Source organism: Falco punctatus (genome assembly GCF_963210335.1).
Source record: "Falco punctatus genome assembly, chromosome: 14".
Classification (NCBI taxonomy): domain Eukaryota; kingdom Metazoa; phylum Chordata; class Aves; order Falconiformes; family Falconidae; genus Falco; species Falco punctatus.
The window spans coordinates 10,594,447-10,617,052 of record NC_137594.1 but is presented as its reverse complement, the minus strand read 5'-3'; the positions used below and the strand labels follow the sequence as shown (position 1 = coordinate 10,617,052).

General features: G+C 40.7%; 1 protein-coding gene across 7 annotated transcripts in view; it reads left to right on the top strand.

The window, feature by feature from the left end:
• LOC308073241 (uncharacterized protein) overlaps window positions 1–22,606 on the top strand; it is a 319,052-nt gene that overhangs the window by 127,426 nt on the left and 169,020 nt on the right. The window contains exon 1 of one of the 7 annotated variants that reach the window (XM_080411205.1): window positions 16,659–18,792. The exons of the other annotated variants lie outside the window; for them this stretch is intronic. Coding sequence (XP_080267331.1) covers window positions 18,774–18,792 — 19 coding nt within the window. The 5' untranslated portion in view covers window positions 16,659–18,773. Of the gene's footprint in view, window positions 1–16,658; window positions 18,793–22,606 lie in introns of those variants that run through there. 7 annotated transcript variants of the gene reach the window in all.

The following is a 22,606-nucleotide window of genomic DNA, read 5'->3' as shown; positions in this document are numbered from 1 at the left end:
CCGGGTTTTGATTTGCCTTTACAGATCAAGAGACCAACAAGCATTTGAGAAAATGAGGCCACTATGTCATGTGCCTTTGTTAATAAATATGGACAAATATAGTTTGAAGGATAAATGTATGGTTTGTGAAAACTAAAGAATTTAGTGATCTAACAATCTTTGCTTGATTCTGCTTATTGCTGGAATGTCAGAAAATTTCTTTCTTCTACTTCCTAGGAGAAGTTGTGCCTATTAGGCAGACCAGTGTATTTGCATGCACCTTTATTGAGAAGGTGTAGCCAAGAGCCTGGGGTGCTGGAGATATTCCTTGGCATGGAGTGGTCTGGCATGCTGGTTTGAAGGGAATTGCTGGGACTAAACAAGTGGTGATGGTTGGGTGACTGCAGATATTCCTGTCACAAAGTTGAGATTTTGTTTTTTTCTTTGGCTGTTTATGGGTTCCCGTCTCACCCCCTCCTTTTCCAGCCAGCACACTGCATTTCCTCCTTTTTCCCTGCCCAGTCCATGTGCACTGAACATCCTACCCCTGCTCCCTCCTGCAGCTCCTCTGGTTTTTCTCTGGTGCTGCTTGCTTCTGTAGCACCTACCAGATTGTTCTGTGCTGCAGATGAAACCGTGCCTCTCAAACCTCTGAAGAGCAGAAGGGAGCAGTCCCCCTCCTGCGATACCAGGGCATCTAGGGTGATTGAATCGGGCATTCCTGCTTTGCTGATTTTTCCCAGCAACAATAATTATAGCCCACCCAATGCCAAAAATATTTTCTGGGATGACTGGATACGTATACCATAAGCTACTCTAGGACAGTGTGATGTAGGAGCTTGTTCTGGTGCTATGTGACTAAACCGCCTCATGTTAGCTTCATTGGCACCTCATCTACAAAAACGTGTGCAGTGCCACAAACAACGATCAGACCTGCTGGGACCATTTGCTGATGAAGTTTATTATGATGTCCAGAATGAAATAGGGCCCTGTTGTGCTCAGCGTTGTGCAGACGGCACATTGGTTTGAGGTGTTCAGTTCAGACTTAGCCTACAAAGTGCTCTTTTCTCCACTCCTGCAAGGGGTTGAAGGCACCGGGGTAACATTTTTATTGACTTAGCTGGCTGTAGCTTAATGAAGTTTTAGAAGTGAGCTTACTTTAAATTCTGTGACTGAATATCACCAAAAGGATGGTCAAGCGTTGGAACAGGCTGCCCAGGGAGGTGGTTGCATCACCATCCCTGAAGGTGTTTAAAAAAGGTGTAGATGTGCTTCTTAGGGACATGGTTTAGTGGTGGACTTGGCAGACCTGGATTAATGGTTGGACTTGATGATCTTAAAGGTCTTTTCTAACCTAAATGATTCTATGATTCTATGAAGCAAATCTGTGATCAACTTAAATATTATTACCTATTGATTTCCTTATTGACTTCATAGTTTTTGTGTATCATATCTCTTTAAGGATGGCTTAGATTTTTCATTTTGGATTCTGATCTATGACCCACAATTTTATGATAATACAACTAGCTCTGTACCCCATGTTGGGGAGAATTGTCCCATTTCCTTTAGGAGTACTGCTAGCATGAGTGAGGTGATCTGAATTTTGGCTTTACTACCGGAGGCTGATATGACTTGGAAGTGTATCTTTCTGAAGTAGTAAGGAATACAATGGTGATTTTAAAGGCTTTTATTACCATTTAAAATCAAATGCTGCCTTCATTTTCTGGAAAGCAGAAGCTGACTTCTGGTTTTAATTGGATTGGTTACATTTTGTTACATGCATTATATAACTCTTTAGTGTTAGTTACTTCCAGTTGTATAAATGATGCAAATACTCACAAAGCATTTCACCAGTAATAAAAACCTAAACTGATGATGCTGGAAAGATGTATACCATACACATACTGAACTCCTACCATCCCTTCAGGGCAGGCCTGCTTGCTGTCAAGGGTTTCTTCTTCATTCTCTTCAAGGGTTTAATGGTTGTTGTAGGGATCTGTAGGGCCAAAGGATCTTTGAAGTTTAGGAGAGCAAAATGTGGAACATACCCGATGAAGTCAGGTGTGAGGTATTCTGCTCCCTGATGACCTCTCTGTGACCGTTTCTGTCCATCTGTCACAGAGTGAAACTGCGTTGATCTTGCCAGGTGGTGCTCTGGAGTTCAAGTACCCCAAGTATTTCCCATGACATTTGTTGCATGTGCTTGCTTAGTGGATGACCTATGAAATGTCCCCCCTCCTTGGTCACAATAGGAGATTTTTGCTGAAAAGAAAATAAGCAACTAATTTCTCAGCCTTTTGAAGGCATTCAGTTAAAGCCACGTGTCATGTTGCAAGGGGAAGATGCAATCTGGATGCCAGTAAATGCTGTCAAATACACTTTGAATAAAATAGTATGTGGGAATGGGATTTTTTTTTTTCTTTCTGAATACAGTAGCTCTGGTTTGTTTTGACCCATCTGTGCTTCTATCGAAAGGATTTCCTCTGGATAACGGAGCTTGGGACAGGAAGTACATTGTGTTTGGACTTTTGCTGAAATAAGGTATAGACTGTTGTAAAATCTTAAACTTATACCTTTAAAGTGGGCTTTTCTCTATTGCAATTGTTTTTTTTTCACACGTTAGAAACTGGCCATTGGGGAAACAAAGCAAAATTTAAGGAAAAGGAGAGAATTGTTGTTGGTTTTTTTTCTGTTGGTATAGTATTTTAATGCTAATATGTTTTAGAAATAGAAGGGAAAAAGAAGAGTCCCATTTTAAAAATAAAACATACTCCCTTTGCTGTGTGTGTCAGCTTCTGCAATAGATAAGGGTTGTGTCCCACTTTCTCTACATCTGAAATCCCCTCCTGAAGAGCTGTTGTGACCCAAGATATGGTAATCACCTTGCATGCTGATATGACTTCAGCAGAGAGACATCTTCTGCCCTGTTAGTGTCTCTTCTGTGGCTATGACATCTGTCTGTCTTTTTTTCTGTATTTAGGGACAGCTTTTAAAACACAGTATCATTAGCATTGGCCCATTAAAATCAATGATCACACTGGTAGATTAAGTAACAGAACATGTAGATTAGTGATACAGGAAAATCAACAGCAGTAGAAGGGTTTCATCTTTAGGGTTTAATTTTTTTCTATGCTGATAGTGTAATGGTGCTTTTAATTCTGAATTCAAAATGTATTCTGGCATTTTGTTTCATATGAGCAGCCTGAAGTTTTAAAACAATCGGTTTGCTTATGTATACACAGTGCAATAATAACTACCCCTATAGATTCCCCTATAGTTCCTATAGGAACTGTGTTCCTTGAGTTTTGTGACCTGTCCCAAAGTCACAGCCGTACGTAAAATAGCAAAATCTTTCATTACTGAGGACTTTTTTGTAAATGTGAATATCTGTACTGTGCAAAGGCAAACCCTATTATTAATTCCCTCTGATTTTAAAAGGAAATTTTCTCAGTAATCTTATGGGTATTTTTTTTATTTGATGTGTGTTAATTACATCCTAATTCCTTTTGGTTGTAACGTGAAAGAGTAAATGGTGAGGCATATCTTATAGTGGCATATACGACTTCACTTGTAGCGAGAGCTGGTCTGTGTTTTCTAAAAGATCTTTTTTGGCATTTATATGGGAGAGTTAAGAGGATGAGTGTAGATACCATGAAGCAGAAAATATATGTGGAGAAAAGTCATTGTCTTCTAAAAATTTATGTGGAAAATACTTGTGATAATTTCTGTCTATGAAGTTGGGTTCATTATGTAGACAATGCTAATCCAGGCGGTACATGGAGCAGTTTTCTTTCTGGGTGCCTTCTCTGAATAGGCCTCAAACACGAGAGAAAATTCTGGATTTTTTTAGGTGATATTCCAGGTTAATGTTAATAAACCTTTAATGCATCGTAACAATTAGAACATCAGTTGGGACAGAGCTTTTGAGAGGGAGGTGCAGTGAGCTGCTCGATACAAGGTCTCTTGTCTGGGTGGAGAGGTTTTTTTGCACTGCTCTGGACTCTTCCTCGATACTAGCCCAGGTCTGTTTTCACCACAGTTTTTATCTTTCATGGACGCTGTTTTGTGCTGACCAGCTCTCTTTCCAGTGCTTGAAAAATGTACCCCACCTAGTGTGATGAATGAATCGACTTTTAGGAACAAGAGGAAAAACACATTGTATCCATCACTGAGCAGAATCTCCTGGGAAACAGGAGTTCAGGAAGGATGCAAGAATGTGACCTGAAAGCCAGACTAATCTTAAAGACACTTTTTTCACCCTGAGAGGATAACATTTAAGGTTACTTAGTGGATGGTTATCTGTGGCCAGAGGCTCTTGAGTTTCTGAGCAGACCACAGTGGCCATGAAACTTATTATTGGGAGAAGCCAGTACTAAAGATAGAAACAAGGGCTTCAAGCTTTGTTTTCCACAGAGTGCACCAAGCACAAATTTATACAGTATACAGCCTGAAGGAGCTAATTGTAAACCAGTGTGTTTTCATGTATAATCTTTAGAGGCTTTCTAATCCAAATGATCAAATAGGTCAGGATGTTTGTAATCAGCTGTGGAGCTTTTCTCTTGTTCTAGCACGTGGCTGAAGAACAATGTTCAGTGCCCAAGGGAAAAATGGTACGTGGGTCACGTTTAGCATCTGCTAAACCTGTATCGGCAGCCTTTAAAGTGAATTAAGGGACAGATAGGGGCATGGTGGAACTCAAGCTGTTGTCTTTCCATAAAAAGGCGGCTATTTGGGCAATTGCGGTTTTCCTTGGTGAGTGAAGAGAGCTTGGGGCTGACATTCCTGAAACATTCAGAAGCTCAATCAAAGTTCAAGCATTAGACTGTGGGAGATAAATTTGCACCTTTGTCCAACATTGGGCTTGCTTAATATAAGAAGAAGAAAGCACCATTTCAGTATGAAATGCTATGTAGTCAGGATGATATTAAAAATAAAATTAAAATAGACTCCTGGAGAAGGCTTGAAACGTGTCACTGAATATTTAACAAAAGCAACATTTCCTCCCCCTTCTACTACCAGAGATGTTTCATTGAAATGGCAAAATGTTTACAGAACCAAACTAGTTAAACCAGCGTCATTCTCTTCTCTGACATTTTCGAAGCCTTGATAGGAATCTCTTCCTTGTCATTTTTACTTGGCAGCCTGTTGTTCCTTTCTGGAAGTTGTGGCACACTGCTGTAACAGTGAAAATGCACCTCATTTTCAGGCCGACACACTGGTATAACTTACTCTGGTTTGTGTTGAAACTAGTGCCTTAACCACATTACAGGATAAAAGAGATTAATTACAAAGTTTAAAATTCATAGATTATCCTTCATTAGAAAAGAAATTTAAAAATTCAGCGCATCCCACATAAGTCTGTTGTTTCTGAGCCACTTCAAAGCAACTCCTTGGAAAGGGTAAATCAAAGTCAAGAAAATAATTTATTTCCTTCAAATATCATGCGACTCTAAGCATGCTGACAACTAAAGAAAATACTTTGTTAAGTTGCCTGCAAACAAAACTTGTCTTTTTGTAAGCACAGCACAGGTAAACTTAAGAATTATGCTGGATTTATAGAAAAATCATAAATTAGCCCAGGATTTATTTCGACCTGCATTTTTAAGTCTTTTGCTGTCCTGAATTTTTACCTTTTTTTTTTGAATTTTCAGTTCTTGGCTGTTTTTACCTTCAGTGAGTTAAAGGATATCCTAAATGATAACTGACATGAAATGCAGTGCAGATGGGTTTAGGGACCGTCAGTTAAGAGGTACTAAATGACAAGACCTACAAGAAGTAGATCAGGCATTGAATGCAGCAAGCAAACTTAACATTGTTTTTCCATTTCAACAATGAAAAATTTTAAAAGATATAATATTTAACAAATGGTTTTAAAATCATAACTTTATATATATATTTTATCATTCAGATGTAATTATTACTTAGTATTAAGTTAAACTTAGACTATAACTTGTACGTTATATAATAAGATTCAGACAGTTTAGACCTTAACACTTTGGTGTGAAAGTACAGCATGGGAAAGTTGTTATCTGTACTTGCAGTCGGCAGCTGCTGGAGACTTTGTGGAAACTGAAATCAGTCCTCAGCTCTTCCCCTCGAGGTATTCAGCTTCACGGCAGCTGAATCCGATCTAAGGCTGGGCTACCCTGGTCCTGTGTCCTGGCCCCTCTCCTCTCTCACACTTCCGAGATACTCGCCGAGTTGCTTCAGGGAAGTGGTCTGACTGAAAACAGTTCACCTCTGCTAGCGCAGGTGAGTCTAAGCAGGAATTCCTGGCCGACGCTGAGAAGGAGTTGTCTGTCTTTAGGTACTGTAGGAGTAGCACAGCCTGCAGATCGTTCAGATGTTGCATAGAAGTCACGTCAAGAGGCATATCCCACTCAAACCTGGGAAATGGAGTAATGCTTTACACTTGCTAGGTCCACATTCTGGTACCGCAACTGACTTTGGATAGCCTCATAACAAGTCCCATTTAATTGGGACTTTTGAGGAACTTCAAGGGATGAATGTTCCCTATGAGAAATGATGTGAATTGGTCCCGTAATGCTGTTCACTGGTCCTACTCCTAAAGCTCTAATGGTCTGGATTGGTAACTGCTAAATCATTGTAGCTCTGTCATCTTTTCTGATGGATTTACTATTAATGTGACAGTTAAGTGGCACATTAAATATTACAGCCATTATTTCATCTTCTTTTAAAAATATAGTCTAGCTTACTAAGCGTAATTTGACTTCAGCTATACTTGCGTAACACATTATGCCAATATAAATGGTCTACTTCAGGTGAAACTGAACCCTTAGTGAGGTCAAAATGTATGAAGTTTAGCTAGCTGTCAATTTTTATGAATCTGCTCTGAAATTCTTGTACCCACAGAAAAGCAGCCCTTCAAGAGAGAACAGAATTTACAGCTTTTAAAAAACCGTAACCAGAATACGGCAATGCTATCCTTCATATTGGAAACTTAAGAAGCTGAAAATTAAAATGTGGTAGGTTTGCAAAGGATGAACAAAATTATATTGCTGCTACGAGACAAAATGAATGTAACAGAACACCTACCCTTAGAAATAATGACAAAACCAATAATAATAACGAAGATAAAGGAACATTCATATTATGTCTCACATTCAGGAGTGGCATGCAGCTTTTGTGGTGGATGTAGGATAGTTATTATCACAAATGTTACTTTATTGCTAGGTAATTCTTTAATTCTTGGCCTCTTTTAGTGATGTCATCACAGTAACTCAAGTGCAAGTAAGTGCACCGAGAGTTTATGCCTCATAATGCAATTAGGAGGTAGATAAATAGTAGCAGTCTTGAAATCTCCATTTGGGCTGGGAACAGCTCAGTATTGATCACAAAATGGCTTGGGAATGACCAGACTGAAAGATTAGAGAACAGGCTATTTTAAAGCTTCTGAAATAGGCTGAGTTTGTTGTTTGGTTGTGATTAAAAAAGTCAAATAAAACCACACCTCTGCTCCTAAAGGAAAGTTAAATTAAATGACCCCAGAAAGAGATTATTTTGATGAAGATGATTTTCTAAAATGAATGCCGTAACTAAAGTTTCAAAAGCTTTATCTGTAGTTTCTTATTTCTCTAAGGAGCCAAGTACACTTTTTGTGACACAGCATTTAGCCTGAATCAGTTATTCCATTTTGAGGTCAGGCTGCTTTTACATTATCATCACCTCTAAAACATAATGTGATATACAGTCAGTCATAAATTGCCTCTTGTAACACAAGAAATAAAAACATAATGGATTCCCATTGGATTATAAATGGCAGTGGTAGGAAGACCTTCATAATTTTGTGGCTTTACCACATATGAATTATAGGCGTGATCTCTTAGTAGCAGGATGCATATAAATATCTGTAATCATTGTGCATTCATTTATGTGTTCTCCATTATGCTTGTAATGGGTCTAAGGGTAAAAAATACAGTCATGTAGATGACAGCAGAGTGCAGGAGAAAAATATTTCTGATGTTTATGCCACAGTGATTTGTGCCAGAAGGAGAAGCCTTTCAATAGCATCTTGCTGCCCTCTTTGGAGGGTTACCCTGACCTCAGAGGGACTGTGGCCATGGTTAGAAGTGCTGCCTGCTCCTCACAGGTAGAAATGTAGGCATAAAGATTAATGAGCAGGCAGCAATCATTGATTTACTGGCGCCGCCACTTCCAGCTCTTAGCTTAAGTATGTTTAAAGAACGTGATGAAAGCTCTCATCACTTTGGCTTTTCCATTCAGGTTTTCATGACTCATGTAGAAACAAATGATTATTGTTCAGTCTGAAAAGCGATAAATTGTCAAAATCAAAAGAAATCTACGAAGTTGAGCCAAGTCCACAATGGCTATTGAAAGCCTGGTTTGTAGTTAATCTCATTGCTGGCTGCTGATGCCCAGTAAGTGCTAAATAGAAAGAAGATTGTTGGGGCTCACACTGTCGTGGTCAGCTTGAGGCTGACGTAACGTTTCAGTGAAACTGGAGACCAGGTGTGCAGTGTTTCTAAGCTTGCCACTGTTTTGAAAAATGTTAACTGGTGTAATTCAAACAAGGCAGTGCCCTTATAGCTGTCAGCACTAACAAAGACCATCAAAATGTTATGAAGCTTGAGTTTCTGTACCCAGTGATTTTGCCCCATCCTATTGCTTCTCTTATAACCTCATTTAGGGAAAACATGCTTGCCCCACTCCGTGCTTCCTATGTATGGGGTGACCGCAGCGATTCCTGCTGTGTATGTTATAATTGCTGGTTAAAATGCAGGACACTTCTCTTTCCTTTCCCCCCTCTTTTTTGCGCATACATCTCATTATCATAATCTTTGTATATTTTACCTATTTTGCCTCAAGAGAAGGCAACACTGAAATAACACCTGTTTAAAATATTTTCTTAGAAGTGCCCCATTTAACACAAATACCGCACCCCAAATGGAGGCAGGAAACCGTGTTCTTTCACTGATGCCGGTGGTGATGGGGTTTTCCTGGGGTTTTCCTCACTGTGGTGCCGACCCAGTTTCCCCCGCGGTGTCTTATGAGTTCTGACAGTTCTGTCTGCTGCAAATGGAAGATCCCTTTTCTGTGTGCTGACAGGGTGAGTTTCAGGGTCCAACACCACAGTTGTCCACAGGAACATGGCGTTTTCAGTTCATTTCCCGCACTTGTTTAATGAGCTTCCCTTTAAAGTTTTGTGATGACATCAGTGTTTTTTGTAACATTGGGAGACCTGGGTGAAATGACAGTGCAGACTGTATTATATTTCTAGTCCCTTAAAGGTTTACTCCAACATGAAAAACTGGAATTAATCTAGTTATAAGTACAAGAAAATTTTCTTACTGTGGTTACAAGAGCCATAGAACAAAATGGTGTGCCATGGACACTGCTGGCTTGAAAACTACAAAAACCTGGGACAAGAAAACACTGCCCTCTCTCAGGAGGGGCCTGCTGTTTTTTTCCAAGTTCTTTGTTAAATGTCCGGTGTCTGAGGATTTATTTTAATGCAGTTACCTGTGGAATTATTTAAAGGCACTTTCTGTTGCAAATCTCCTCAAAAGGATTCTGCGGTGCTACACTTAATTATTTCAAAGAAGGAAAATGACCTTTAATGTGTTCTCCTGTATTAACCTTCTTCCCTGTAGTAAATAAGATGGTGCAAAGTATAATGTTCATGTACTGGACATTGTATTAAGCAAATAGATAAATGAATATTCCTACAAGTTATACTATATAAACATCTTGCAGCAGGTTGCCCCTTCAGTAATCTGGATAATGTTTTTTCCTTACTTTTGTGCGTATTACCGGCAATTGTTTGGATCATATAAGCTGTATGTCCTTTGCAGCTGAGATAGGCAAACATTTATTGCTCCTATTTACAATAAAATTATTGTCAGGATTTGATGGCAGGGTTAACATTGTGCCACAAGTCGGTAGTCACTCTGTGAATTTTTTTTTTTTTTAAAGAAATGTGTTGCTGTTAGATTGACTCTCTGACAAAATATGTTTTTTTTACAGAAGCGATCAAATATAAGCTTGATTTTAGAGGAAGACATATAAAGGTTTTTTAAACTGAACCTATAGGTCCCAAAGTCTTTCTCCAAAACCAACCCTATCCTAACAACTCCATTTGAATTTTCAAGTAATACAAATTTTGCTGTTTCCTAAGTGCTGTTTCCACAGAATCTGACATTTTTCTGCTTCACTACAGTTGGGAGGGATGTCTGAGTACAAGTGAACAAGGTCAGACTTTTGTTTCTGTGTGACGGTATGTAGCACAGTTGTGTGAGCCCCAAGGCCAAACGTTCAGGGACTGCAGAGCAGTGTGGTTCCTTGAAGTGACATGTTTAACTGTAAGCCTCAACTCATTTAGCAACTTGAATTCGTGTCATTACTTAGACCTTCTTAAATAGTGTAGAAATGCTTTAATAGTTCATCTTTTTTTCCTGGAATGATTGTTGTTTAAATTATACCTAAGACCAGAAGACAGGCTTTGGAAAGCTGTCCTCTGGAACTGTGACTGGGGATTTGTGGGCACAAAAGATGAAGCAGTAGCCAGCTTCCGCACCCGCTGAGCGCACGCCAGCATGACATCTTTGTCTGCTCCCTCGCACTACCCTATTTACTGGAACTGCACTGACTGACTGCATGCAGGGATCTGGGTTATGTGAGGTTGAGGGGTGAGCACTTGAGTGCAGGGATTAAGCAATTGCATGTGCAGATTTGAGCATAAAAGCTAGAAGCAGTGGGTAAAACTGGCTGGAAATACGATCATTAGTAACTCACACAGTTAATAAACTGTATAGATATGCAGTCATCCAACCATCTGTCCGACTGCATTTACAAAGTCCTCCCAAAAGTATAGGATACAATACTCTCAAAATCTCTGTCATTAAGGATACTGCAATATTTGTAAAGCCATTCCATTTCATATTCAATGCCTTCCTAAATAAGACCAATTAACTCTGTGGCTAATATAATGAGAAATCGTTCTGTGATGGTCAAACTGAACCAAGCCTACTGTTTCTTGAACTGAGCAGAAACATGTTCCCATACAGGCTGCTGCTGGTGTGTTCCAGCGTAGCTGCTCGTGGTCTGAAACATTGCTTCCAAGATGAGGAACTGGTTCCTCTAGAATTTTTGGTGAGATTTTAAAGTAGGTTGAGGAAGGCAAAACTTGCAGCCCTAGTTCCCCCTCTTAGGGATCGTTTATGTAAATCACTTCCACAACCTGGGAGAACACTGGTAGCTCTTAATAAGGGTCAGTTAAATTGTAATGAGTGAATGTAGGCAAATGTGTGTGCATGTTAATTTTGCATGAGCACAGTTGCTGGTATTTTAAGTAATGAATTTAAATGCATGCAAATCCATCTAATGCATTAAATTGATAGGTTTTGGAGTCTGAATTTCAGAAATAACTCTGTCATGGACATGAAATGGTATTCAGGGACAGTTTTCCTCTGCTGTAGCTGTAATTTTTTTTTTTAAACTATCACTGCCATTCTCCTATTAGCTAAAAAAAAAAACCCAAACCCAAAATAATCAAGTGCCCTGAAAGTAAACTAAACAGCTGTATGAAAGAATTACTTTCTGAAACCTTTGCTAAATGTTACAAAGTTAAAAGTTGAGAAATAAAGCTGTCAATACATTAAGCCTGGTTGTACCGTTGTGTGGTCTTTGCTGAGGATTTAACACTAAGGATTTCCTGTCTACCTTGCATTTTTGAGTTGAAAGATTCACTTCCTTTTCCCTCCAACTTTCTTGAAAGCTCATAATTTCTATTCCTAAATTTAAGACTTTGCTGTTTCCTTTTTTTGCACCCCCAAAAAACAAGCCATAGCTTTCAGCTCATCAGAATGCTGAGAGAAAATTAGACATAATTTTATGTAAGAAATTGGATTTACGCTTATTCATTTTACGAGTCTTGAAGAGTTTTCTTATAAATTGCCTGCCAGAATTTCATAGCCACCTGCTAAAAGTATCTGAAAAAGAAGGTAATTTTTCCATGTAAGTGATTAGATTACTGATTTGAACTATTTCAGCACTTTTTGTAGTAGCCTTGCAATGTCTCAGGTTGCATGTATTGCAAATAAGTTATCAAAAATTGAGCAAAAATACTGTTCTTGTTGGACATGGGATGTGCAGGCCTGTTGTAGGTCAGTAATTTGCATTTGATTTCTTAAAAGATCTAATCTGCTTTAACTGACCTTAGCCTCTTGAGTTTGTCTTGGTCTCTTGAAGCACTCCAGGAACGTCAGGATGATATTCTGCCTGCGGATAAGATATCTGGAGTTGATCTAGTTTCCCCACTTCTTCAGGTTGTTCTGCCTAATAACCTTGAACAAGAGTATAGCAGTTCAGTATGATAATGCTTAGCATTCTCTTTAGAACCTCATATTCTTTCTCCTTCAAGTGTTGAAAACTTACCTTACGATGAACATCTTCTGTGTGCTTTTTAAAAATAGCAGAGCTTTATTATGAAAGAAGGAAGCATGGACAATTTTCCTTGAATTTGCTTCAGGCCTTTTTCCAATTAGAAAAGCGAGATGGGGTAAGGAATTAATCTGTGCGCTAAATCAAATGTAGTTTGCACCTAGAAGTTGTGCCACGGGAGAAACAAAGCATCTGTCGGTACCTCAGAATAATGAAGCCACTGAAAATCATCAGAGCAGGATGAGCAGGAGGAATGGCCTTGTTTTCCTAAGTTACTCACTGGGAAAGACTTAAGCTGTGATTGATGAGATGCCTTAGAAATGCCAACAGTATCAGTCAGCTGGCATTTTTGTTACTGCTGCAAGCAGTCGCTAAGACAGCTCAGGACTATACCCCAGGGAGGCTGACACTTGGTGGAAACATGCTTTCTTCCTGCATAATTCAGCCATGGTCTTAGTGGTTTCATTTTAGTACCTTGAAAATATATGCTTTGTGCTTCACCCAGTCAATGCTCATGTTAGCAAGAATGGCATAAGACAGCCGGAGTGGAGAGAAAAAAAGAGACCAGACAGTTGGCACTCCTTGGAAAAAGGAAACCTTAAGCTGGCCTCTTAGTTTCATTTATCAGAAGATTCCTTAAAGAACAGTCCAGAATGTGACAGAATGAAGTAAAGTAACAGCTGAGACCTGATCTGCTCATCTGCAGAGGGAATTTAATTACACTTTTGTTTTGCTTATGTAATTTCCTTCTTCCTTCCCTCCTGTCAGGCTGTGTTCTCGTCAAGGGATAGCTGACAAGGAAAAGATGTGAATAGGATGCAGCTGAAAGCTTTTGAGCTCTTGGGGTTTAGGTAGGCAAGGCAGACTCTGATCCAAAGCCTCCTGATCTGTTTGTTGCTGGATTTCTCTCCACCTATTTGAGAGGAGAGAGGGAAGATGGCCAGGAAGGTGGCTCTGGGGCACAGAACCAGGATGGAGGCAGCTGAGTGGGCCTGACCCTTGTTTCACTGGAGAGAGGGTCTTGTGCTTCCCTGTGGGCTGAAAGAGCAAGGCAGTCAGCCTAGTGCAGCAAGGCTAGGAGGCAGGTAAGCTTCACCTACCTTTACAAATTCTCTGTGTAAAAAAAAAAAAAAAAAAATCATAAAAAATCCTGCTCCAAGGTCCTTCTCAGAAATGGCAAAAGTGTTGTGGTTGAAATGCTCACACAAAATGTCTCCCTTTGGAAATGCCTTGCCTAGTTAAGATTTGTCAATGTTTCCAACTGAAGACGGTGTTCTGCAGTTACAAGTGTCAGGCAACCGCAGCGATATCCTCTGCTCTGGCTGCAACTGAAGGACTTTCCACAGGGTTATGATTTGTATGTGCTTCCATCCTTTCTGTGGTTTGGCGGAGCTGCTTTGCTCTGTTCACATTTCAGGCCTGCTGGCTAGATATGTTTTTGTATACCATCCAGGCACTATTATTCTTCTGCAGTGTATTTAAAGTCAGTAGCACCAAGAATTGTAAAAGAAATTTGTTGATAGATTTGTTAATTGTTGGTATGTAATGGCATCTTTAGGAGAACAGCACCGGGCCAGGCTGGTGTGTGCTGCCAGTTGGCACTATGGAGACACCTTAAAGTCAGGACAAAACCTCTCTATAATGCCTTCCGTATCACACACGTTTTCGCTGTGCCATGTACATAAGGACAATATCCAGCAGGAAGAGGCTCTCTGCAGCATTTGAAGGGCAAACAAAGGGGAAGGAGCCTTGATTAGTGAGCCTTGATTGTATTACACAGGGATCAAAGGAGATAAAACACAGTCTATTGCACTGTTTATAAAATAAAGATTCCAATTACAGAAGGTGGTGCTGCATCTGTGCCTCCCTGACAGCTGCGAGGAGACCAAAAACAGCAGCGTTGCATTAACTTATTAATAATTAATTCTTCCTTGGAAATCTGCAAGCTTAGGCATTGCACATGCTTGTACAGAAGACTGGTTTGGGTGAAGGCTGAAATTTTCAAAACTTCCACCTTCCCCCTCTTAATTTTCAAAGGACACAGGTATTCAGGAGCCCAAGGGTCTGTCTACAGCGATGGGTTTGGAGAGCTAAAACAAATTCAGGGACAGAGTACAACTTTCGCTGCAGCTGGGGAATAGGTATGAAACCCTCCTTATCTGGTGTGGGCTTTTTTGCGCTTGCATCGGGACATGCAGGGAGTAGGTAAAGCAGCTTAGCGCAGCTCCTGTGGCGGCAGAGTCGCTGCATGACAGTTGGGGCTCTGCCTTGTGGCTGGGTTCCTACTCCCCAGGCGCTCAGCAGCATGGCTGTTCCCTTGCGCTGCTCCCTCCGGGGATTTCCTGAGCAAAGGCAACTGGGGCAGAGTTGTTGCTTTGAAGAAGCACAGCCGAGGCGTGGTGTTTCTGAGGGTTACTCAGGGAAACAAGCTGCATCTAAAAGGAAAATTCTTCCTCAGCTCAGATGGACGTCGACTTCAGGCACCCGAGATGCTCGCTGATGTCCCGGGGATGTGGGGGCTCGGTGGCCCGGGCTGGCAGCCCGCGTGCTCCAGGGCAGCAGGGAGTGAGCAGTGTGTGTAAACTGTCCCCTCCGAGGCGTGAGGGGACCAGCAAGCCCTGGTCCTGCACTAGGTGCAAGCAGGGACCCAAACTGCGGTCCCCCGCTGAACTACCCTTGCTAATGCGAGGCTGCCTGCTGACCGATGCCCTCCCACTGCGAATTTCTGCAGAAAGCACCCCCTCAACCAATGTATTACATACACTGCTGCAAGCGTAACAAAGATTTGGATGGGTGCTGTGTGGAGAACAGCTTTTTAATTTTACTACGTAGTGCTAGGCCAGCCCAGCAGAACTTGCCTGTCTTTGAGAAATGCTTTTATTAGTTGGCTGTGATGTGTTGGCAAATTAGGCCATGCCAAATGTGCTTGCAGCCTCCTGCTGTGAGGATGCTTCTCAGATTCTTATGCATACCTTAGAGGTGTTTGCACATTATACGGTATTTGCAGTCTATTTGTCCTAGCTTTGATCATGTCCTTGCTGACTGTATTCAAGCTGCATGCCCTTCCCTCTATCAGCATCGATCCTTTTTATAGTATTTTATAACAACTTGGGTATAAATTGTCTTGCCGTTCTCTAATTAGTATTCCTTTCTTACCCTACTAAGGCACATCCTGGGTCTGTTATACCAGCTGATAGTGTGGCTCAACATACACTACTTAATACATGTACCTGAGCACTATGTAGTGCATAATAGGTACTGCTTGTTAAATTCGGTGTTTTATGCATGATTATAGGTAGTATAGTAATACAATAAATGTAATATCTTGAAGGTATGTTTGGGATGCCTCGGATTTAAATCATACAAACTGAATTTTCTTATTTGTCATAGCAGGGGATAGAATTAGACTTGATAAACTTCAAACACAGGGAAAACCTGAATTTTAGGATAGGTGTATTACCCCAGCAGGAAATAATCCATTGGCATGCGAGGGATTTGCTTTGCCGGCTGATGCCACAATGAAGGTATGATTCTGCCTGCAGCTCTGTCATGAGCCTTACTCTCTGCATTTTCAGGGATGTCTTATGTCTGGGCTGACTGTATGGGAGCAGGATTGGCTCCCGTGCCTGCTGGCGGGAACAGAGTAGCCGTATGGTGTGCTTGCCAGAGATTTACAATGAATATACCAAATATCTTTCCTCAAGCTGTGCTAGGAGACTGTGTGTGTTTAGACACATGCTGGATAACAGTACACCATCCCATGTATGTTCCAAGTTCTGTAAAATACCCTCTCAGCTTTCATTTCTTTTCCTGGAGAAGTTACCAGATGCTTCATTATTGTTTTGCAAAACAAGCTGCATATTACCCATATGTTTTCCCCCTTGTTTTTCAGAAGGCAAACTAAACATTGGTGCCCATTTCAAATATTCATTAAATATTTTAGATAGGTTGGAAGTGAAGAGCAAAAGCTTTTCACAGCACAGAGCAGACAGAAAATCCATTCCGTGTGCAGCCGGGCTGGCTGCACAGTGTCTGGGGGTGGTGGTGGTGGGGGTGGTGCTGCAGGGGCCTCCCTGCCACCGCAGCTGGAGCGAAAGCTCCTGGGTGGCGTGGAATCATTTAGGTTGACTTGATGGGACAGGACTAATAATCATATACTTGCAAGAAAGGGAATATTTTAGGGTGTTAGCCAAACCTCCCGGTGAGAGGTGGTAAGAGGTTTTTGATCCTTTAATCTCCTTTTTGAAGAAAGGGCGAATCTAGGGTGGGCTATCAGCAGACACCGAGGTGGTGCAGAATCGAGAGACAGATTGGGGCAGGCTGTGTGTTTTATTTGAAGCCAGGCAAAGGAAGGGAGAAGGGCTGCTCTCTGGGGGTTGCTGGAGCAGAGGGTGGCTAAGGTAAATGAGGCTTAATTACAGGTCTTTGTTTTATATTCTGCCACTTGGCAGTCTCCATTAAGGGCATAAAGCTGTGGCTATACACACATCCTGTAAAAATGTGAATTTTGGGACAAATGCTCCCTTGTCGTTAATATGGTGCAGCTATTCAGGTGAGTTTAGGTCTATGCAGAAAATGAAGACATGACTGGAAGTGAATTATTTAGAAATTAAGTGCATATCCCAGAGTAGGTGTTAGTCAGAACCAGGGGATAGATTGCCATGAATAGTGCCTTACTTCCCAAGTACTCCCTTTGATGCTAATGCAGCTGTGCTGATACTTAGTGATTTGGAAGAATTTAGATGGAAACTGGCAGATATCCATGTTTTGCTTTGTTGAATTTTCAGGAAGAAACTGCTGTTTCAAAGTTTCTGATAAATATTTTGCTGTGTAAAACTCAGCCAAATGATGCATAATTCAACACATTTCCCCCTCTTCAAACTTCTCTAGTAATTTCTATGCTATTTTGTCATGATTTTGTAAATGCCGTTTTGTTAAACTGCTTTGGCGAAGGGGGACTTTACCATTTTTTCATTAATCTTTTTTGCACCTCTTCATCTGATGTAGTGCTATAATAAAAAGTTTGTCCAGCAACTGATGGATGCATTATCTATTATGGAAAAACTTACTAACATCACTTATTGATACAACCTCAACTATTCAGCTGTCAAAAGGTTGATACTTCAGTGGATGACAAGTGCAAGAGATTATTAATATAATTTCTGATGTGTTTCATGTTAGAGTGGAAATAGCAATTTCTTAAGAGCTAAATTTTGGCTGCTCTGATATCAGCTGAAGGGACCAGAAAGAAACCAGAGACCATAGGTTGACCATAGGTACGTAATGGACCTGCTTTATTGTCAAGTGAGAGAAGGGCTCAGCTGGACTTCTTTGGAGAAGAAAAGGCATTTCTGTGAGAAAGTTGGCGGTTTCCCTGGTACTTCACAGGGGTTTGTGGCTGTGGCTTGGCCTTAGCTGCAAGGGGAAAGGTCTGCAATCTGTGGCTTTTCTGCCTTTAGGAGGCTACAGACATTTTTGCTCGCAGCGTAATTTGGAAAGGAATGACCTTTCTGCAGAATACTTGCGTAACTTCCCAAACGGTGCTCCATGACTTTGGTTCCAGCTGTCTGTGCTATTTTACTGTAAGTGCCATAGATTTTTTTTTTTTAATTTTAACCGTATACTGATTACTACATAGTGCTTTGTAAATGGAAGCACCATCATCTTGTTAAAGTCACCTGTACTTTGCTTTCACACAGTCCTCAGTGTGTCATTGTGTCCGTCTGTCCATTGTCCCCCCCCCGCCCCATTGAAAGGTAAGATATGCTGCAATGCCTCACGTTGTTGCTCTGTTGTGTCTGCTGGTTTTCCGTTGGCAGTAATTGCTGTAGTTAGCAGTATGCATCTGTGACCTCCCGCCAATATATGGCATAATAATGCTCCTGTTCCAGTTTGTCCCCGTGACACAAATGAGATAGGAATATGAAAACGAGGAACCATGCTCTGACACTGAATTACTGTACAAGCGATGAGCAGGAGCTGTGACCAGAATACAGCTAAGAGGATTCCTCCCGTCTCTCAGAGGCAGCCTGCACACTGCCTGCTCTGTGGGGGGTAATAAAGCGCACATTAAAGCTGATGAAAATTCTGACTGCTGAGTGCTCAAACTGAAGGGCTCTGCTCTGCCTTTTCTGCCATGGGGGAGTTCTGCAATTTAAGGCCATGATATACAATCTGAATGTTTTATTGCGGTGTTACTGACTCAGCCAGTGACCGCCCTACACTGTTGTTACCCAGTCTGGTTACTTGTGCTTTTGGCGCACGCAGCCCATGTGAGCAGCTGTGAGTTAACCATGGCCAGGCAGGACCAAAAAACCCCAGGAATGCTTGCCCTCTGATGCATTTGTGTGTGAGTTAAGGGTGCTCAGCACTGGATGGCCTCAGCAGACCTAGGTCAGTCATCACAATTTTGTGCTGTCCTCCTTCTATAGGGTAATGCTAATCATGCATGATTTTGATTATTACGTATAAAAATAGAGGTTTGTAGTGCCTATGCTGTGCAGGTCTGCAAGGGAAGTTGCACACGTGCCAGGACAGTGCACATGCAGTAAATCTCTGCCCTGCATGCATATAAAATAAGCTATTTAATTATAAGCTACTAAGAGTTTACAAGCAAGTGAATCTGATTCATGCACCTCGTAACTTGCATGAAAATAATGTCTGCACTTCAGCAGATAAGCATATAAATGAAAATGTTAAAAATGAAATACCTCATCCTTAATTTGTGGTAGTTCAAGGTGATAACTGCCATAGACAAATTAATAAGCTTTATTAGGAAATCAACATGTTGGAGATGTAGCCTAATCTGTTATGCAGGGGAATCATGCCAGCATGTAATGACAATACATAATGTATACAACTCTTATTGATTTTTTTTCTGTTTAGCACCTTAAATGAATAGTAGCTTCTGAACTGGTTAAGTGGAGAAATCTTGCAAAAATCCTGAAGTCTTGGCAGATAAGAGGAGGCAGTTTGGAAAACATGTAATTGCTAAAGCATCATTAATAATGAATTTTAGTTAAACAGAAAAATACCACAGGGATGCTAATCATTAAATATGTTGAAAGTGTTATTTATGTACCTAGTCATGAATTTGGTCACAGTGCATACAGATACCTCTCAATGCAAGTTAGGAGATACCTGTTCTCAATTATCCAGAGCTTCTTAGACCTTTAAACATTGCACAATAAACAAAAGAATCTCCATTTCACAAATAACAGAAGTGCAATTGTCAATTAATGCTACACTTTTGGTCTTGTAGTCCATTAATGCTCTTCTGTATAATGCTGTGGCATGATACTTTAGGGTCTTGCATGTGTATTTAGAAATATGCTATTACTACTGTTCTGCACAGTTGAAATAGCTTTCTTAACTAAAAGAGAAGAAAACTGATTAGAACAGCTAGATGTGGTTAAAAGAAATAGTCATATGTTCCTTGTTAATCGATGAAGTATTCTGTATAGCAGTAATGTATTCCAATATTGTTTTTCTGTATTTAAAGTGACTGGCAACAGGCCAGAGGTACTGAGGCTATGAGGTGCAGTCTGTTTTGAAAACGGCAAACAGGATTTTAGCTCCATGATACCAATTGCCTTCTAGCTTTTACAAAATAAAAGCATTCATAGCTCCAGCTATGAGTGAATTAGTAATACCTCTACTCATTTAATACACTAAAAGCTATTTAGAAGTGTTGGGTTGATGTGATCATTGGCCTTCTGCAGGAAGGATAGCTGGGTGATAAGCGAACTGTCAGCAGTCACCTCCCCCAGAGGTGTTTATTAGCCCTTTCTCAGAGGGGGAGACCATAATTCACTGTGATGAGGTTTATTATACTTGGGGTTTACTCTTTGATAAACGTGTGCCTGTAAACTTTGTCTGGCAGGGTCTGGAGTGTCCTCTGTAAAGTAACTCTTGGAAAGTGACCCGAGAATCAAATCTTCCCACGAGATTAGAGGCCATCCTAAATATTTATTTTGTACATGTGTGTACATAAATATGGGCAAAAAGGCAACACTGTCTACTGTTTGGATAGTAAATTAGTCCCATTTCTCACCTGCTGTGTGCTGTCATTGCTTGGCATTTAAAAGGTAGAGTCACATACCTTCACCATCTGAATGCCTCGGTTATTCTGTACAACAGGTTGCACTTTTTCTCATTTGACCGACATCAGTGTTTTCTGTATAGTCATTCTTCCTTTTCTTTAAAACCGAGTAACCTTAGGTGGTGTTTTGTAGTGGTCATGATGCTTCCCGCTAGCCACATATTTTAGTAGATTAAAACCCCTGTGTGACTGCTGACGGCACGGAGACGTCATAGCTCGGGAGGTGCTGAACTGCCACAATCTGAGCCTGGCTATGCTTGGTGATACAGCTGCAGTCACGCACTCTTGGACTGGTCCTCCACTGGGCAAAGATTGACTTTGTGCTCCAGATAAATGACAACAGCACTGGTGAGTGGAAATACCACAAATACCTTGTCCTTTCCCTCTCTGCCTAGGAGTGCAGAGGAGCACGAGTTGGCCCAGGGAAGGGAGTAGAGGAACTAACCTCACCCAGAAAAAACAAAATAAATCATCCCTTCCCTCTGATTTTCAGTGGTAGGAAAAATATATATCTTTTGGAAGGAAATACAGCAGAGTCTCATCTTTTTGTGTGGCGAACTCTGGCTGCAGTATTTTGTAGGACTCCTTGATCAGGAAAGAGTGCAAGGCAGCCATCTGGTCCCTGCCCATCAGCATTCAGTCCTCCCAGCAATTTACATTCTTATTTTGCTGTGGAAGTAGTGCTGTTTCCAAGACACGGGGGAGTCTAGAAAGGCTTGTGAAGAGAGCATTTTATTCCTTGTGATGCCATTTATTAGGGAGATAATTAAAAATTCACCATAAATGTGCTTTAATTAATACATCAAGATGAGAATGTAAAGCCCTTCGGGTGAAAGAAGAAACTTCACCTTTAAATATAAAATGTACCTTACTTGCTTTAAAGGAGACCTTTGAGAATGGCAATTTTACTTATCTCAGCTTTTTAAAAAGTTGAAATCTCTTTGTAACATGTAGATAATGATTTCAGTTACTTTTTTTTTTTTTTTTTGTAGGTAAGGAAATAACAGCATGTATTGAAGCAGAATACTGGTATTTTCATAGCTGGGAAATTATCCGTTTTACACTTTTGGTAGATAAATTATCTGAATAATTGTAGAAGAAATTCAGACTTCATGTGTAATATAAAACACTGAAGAGAGCTTTTACAGAGAAGAATGCTCTTCAAACTTTATTTTCTGGAGGCTGAAGAAAAGGCAAAATACTTAAATAGGTACCTTACATATAATGGGCCATATCATTCAGAAAACACAATAGCATTATAAATTAATTCCGTGGCTTATTTCTCTCGAGATCTCACTTAGTATCTCAGCATCTAATGTGTGCCTTCTCAGATTGTCTAATGTGCTCTCTGGGTTTGCTTGAAACCGCATTGATGTTAAACCTACCTTATAAATATTCACAGGAAACTGCTTGGGAAAGCATGAACAAAACACGATACCTCTGCGCTCCGCGCTGCAGACAGCAAAACTTTCTGTTGGTTTTTGTGGATGCCTGAGATAAACCTCTGGGGAATAAACTGGGGCTGAGCCCGTCCTGGCCACGCCAGAGCACTTCGGTCTGGCCGTTTCTCTTCCAGGAACGGCTTTGGGCTACGTCTTCAGCGGCCACTGGCTTGGTCTGACCCTGCTGTCTCCAATGAACACAGATGAGCAAGTTCCTCTGAGAAATAGGAGCGCAATCGTAAATTTGTGTTCTTGCTTGATTATACTCGACACTAGGTGGCACCCTTAAAAAGTGCAATGGATCTTTGTGCTTTATTTTTCATTAACATGCAAAATAATTTGAACCTGAATGGAAGATCTCCTGGTTTTTGTTTGTACATCCTGGTTGCAACTGGTAGAGCGTGTAGGAAAAATAATATGACTGAGTATGAAGGATAATGCAAGGTCCTATAAAAAGTTAGCTCATCCAACATCTGACTGCTCTATGCCCTGAGGCTACTGAGGCACTGTGCACTGCCGAGATGATGCTAGCTGTAAAAGTTAAAAGTTGCTGGAAGAGGTATTAACTTCCCCTCTCCATCTTCAAAGACAGGAAGAAACTAGAAGTGTTAGCAGCTTGTGAAAGAGCAGTTGTACAGAACTTTTGAAAAACTGTACATAGAGA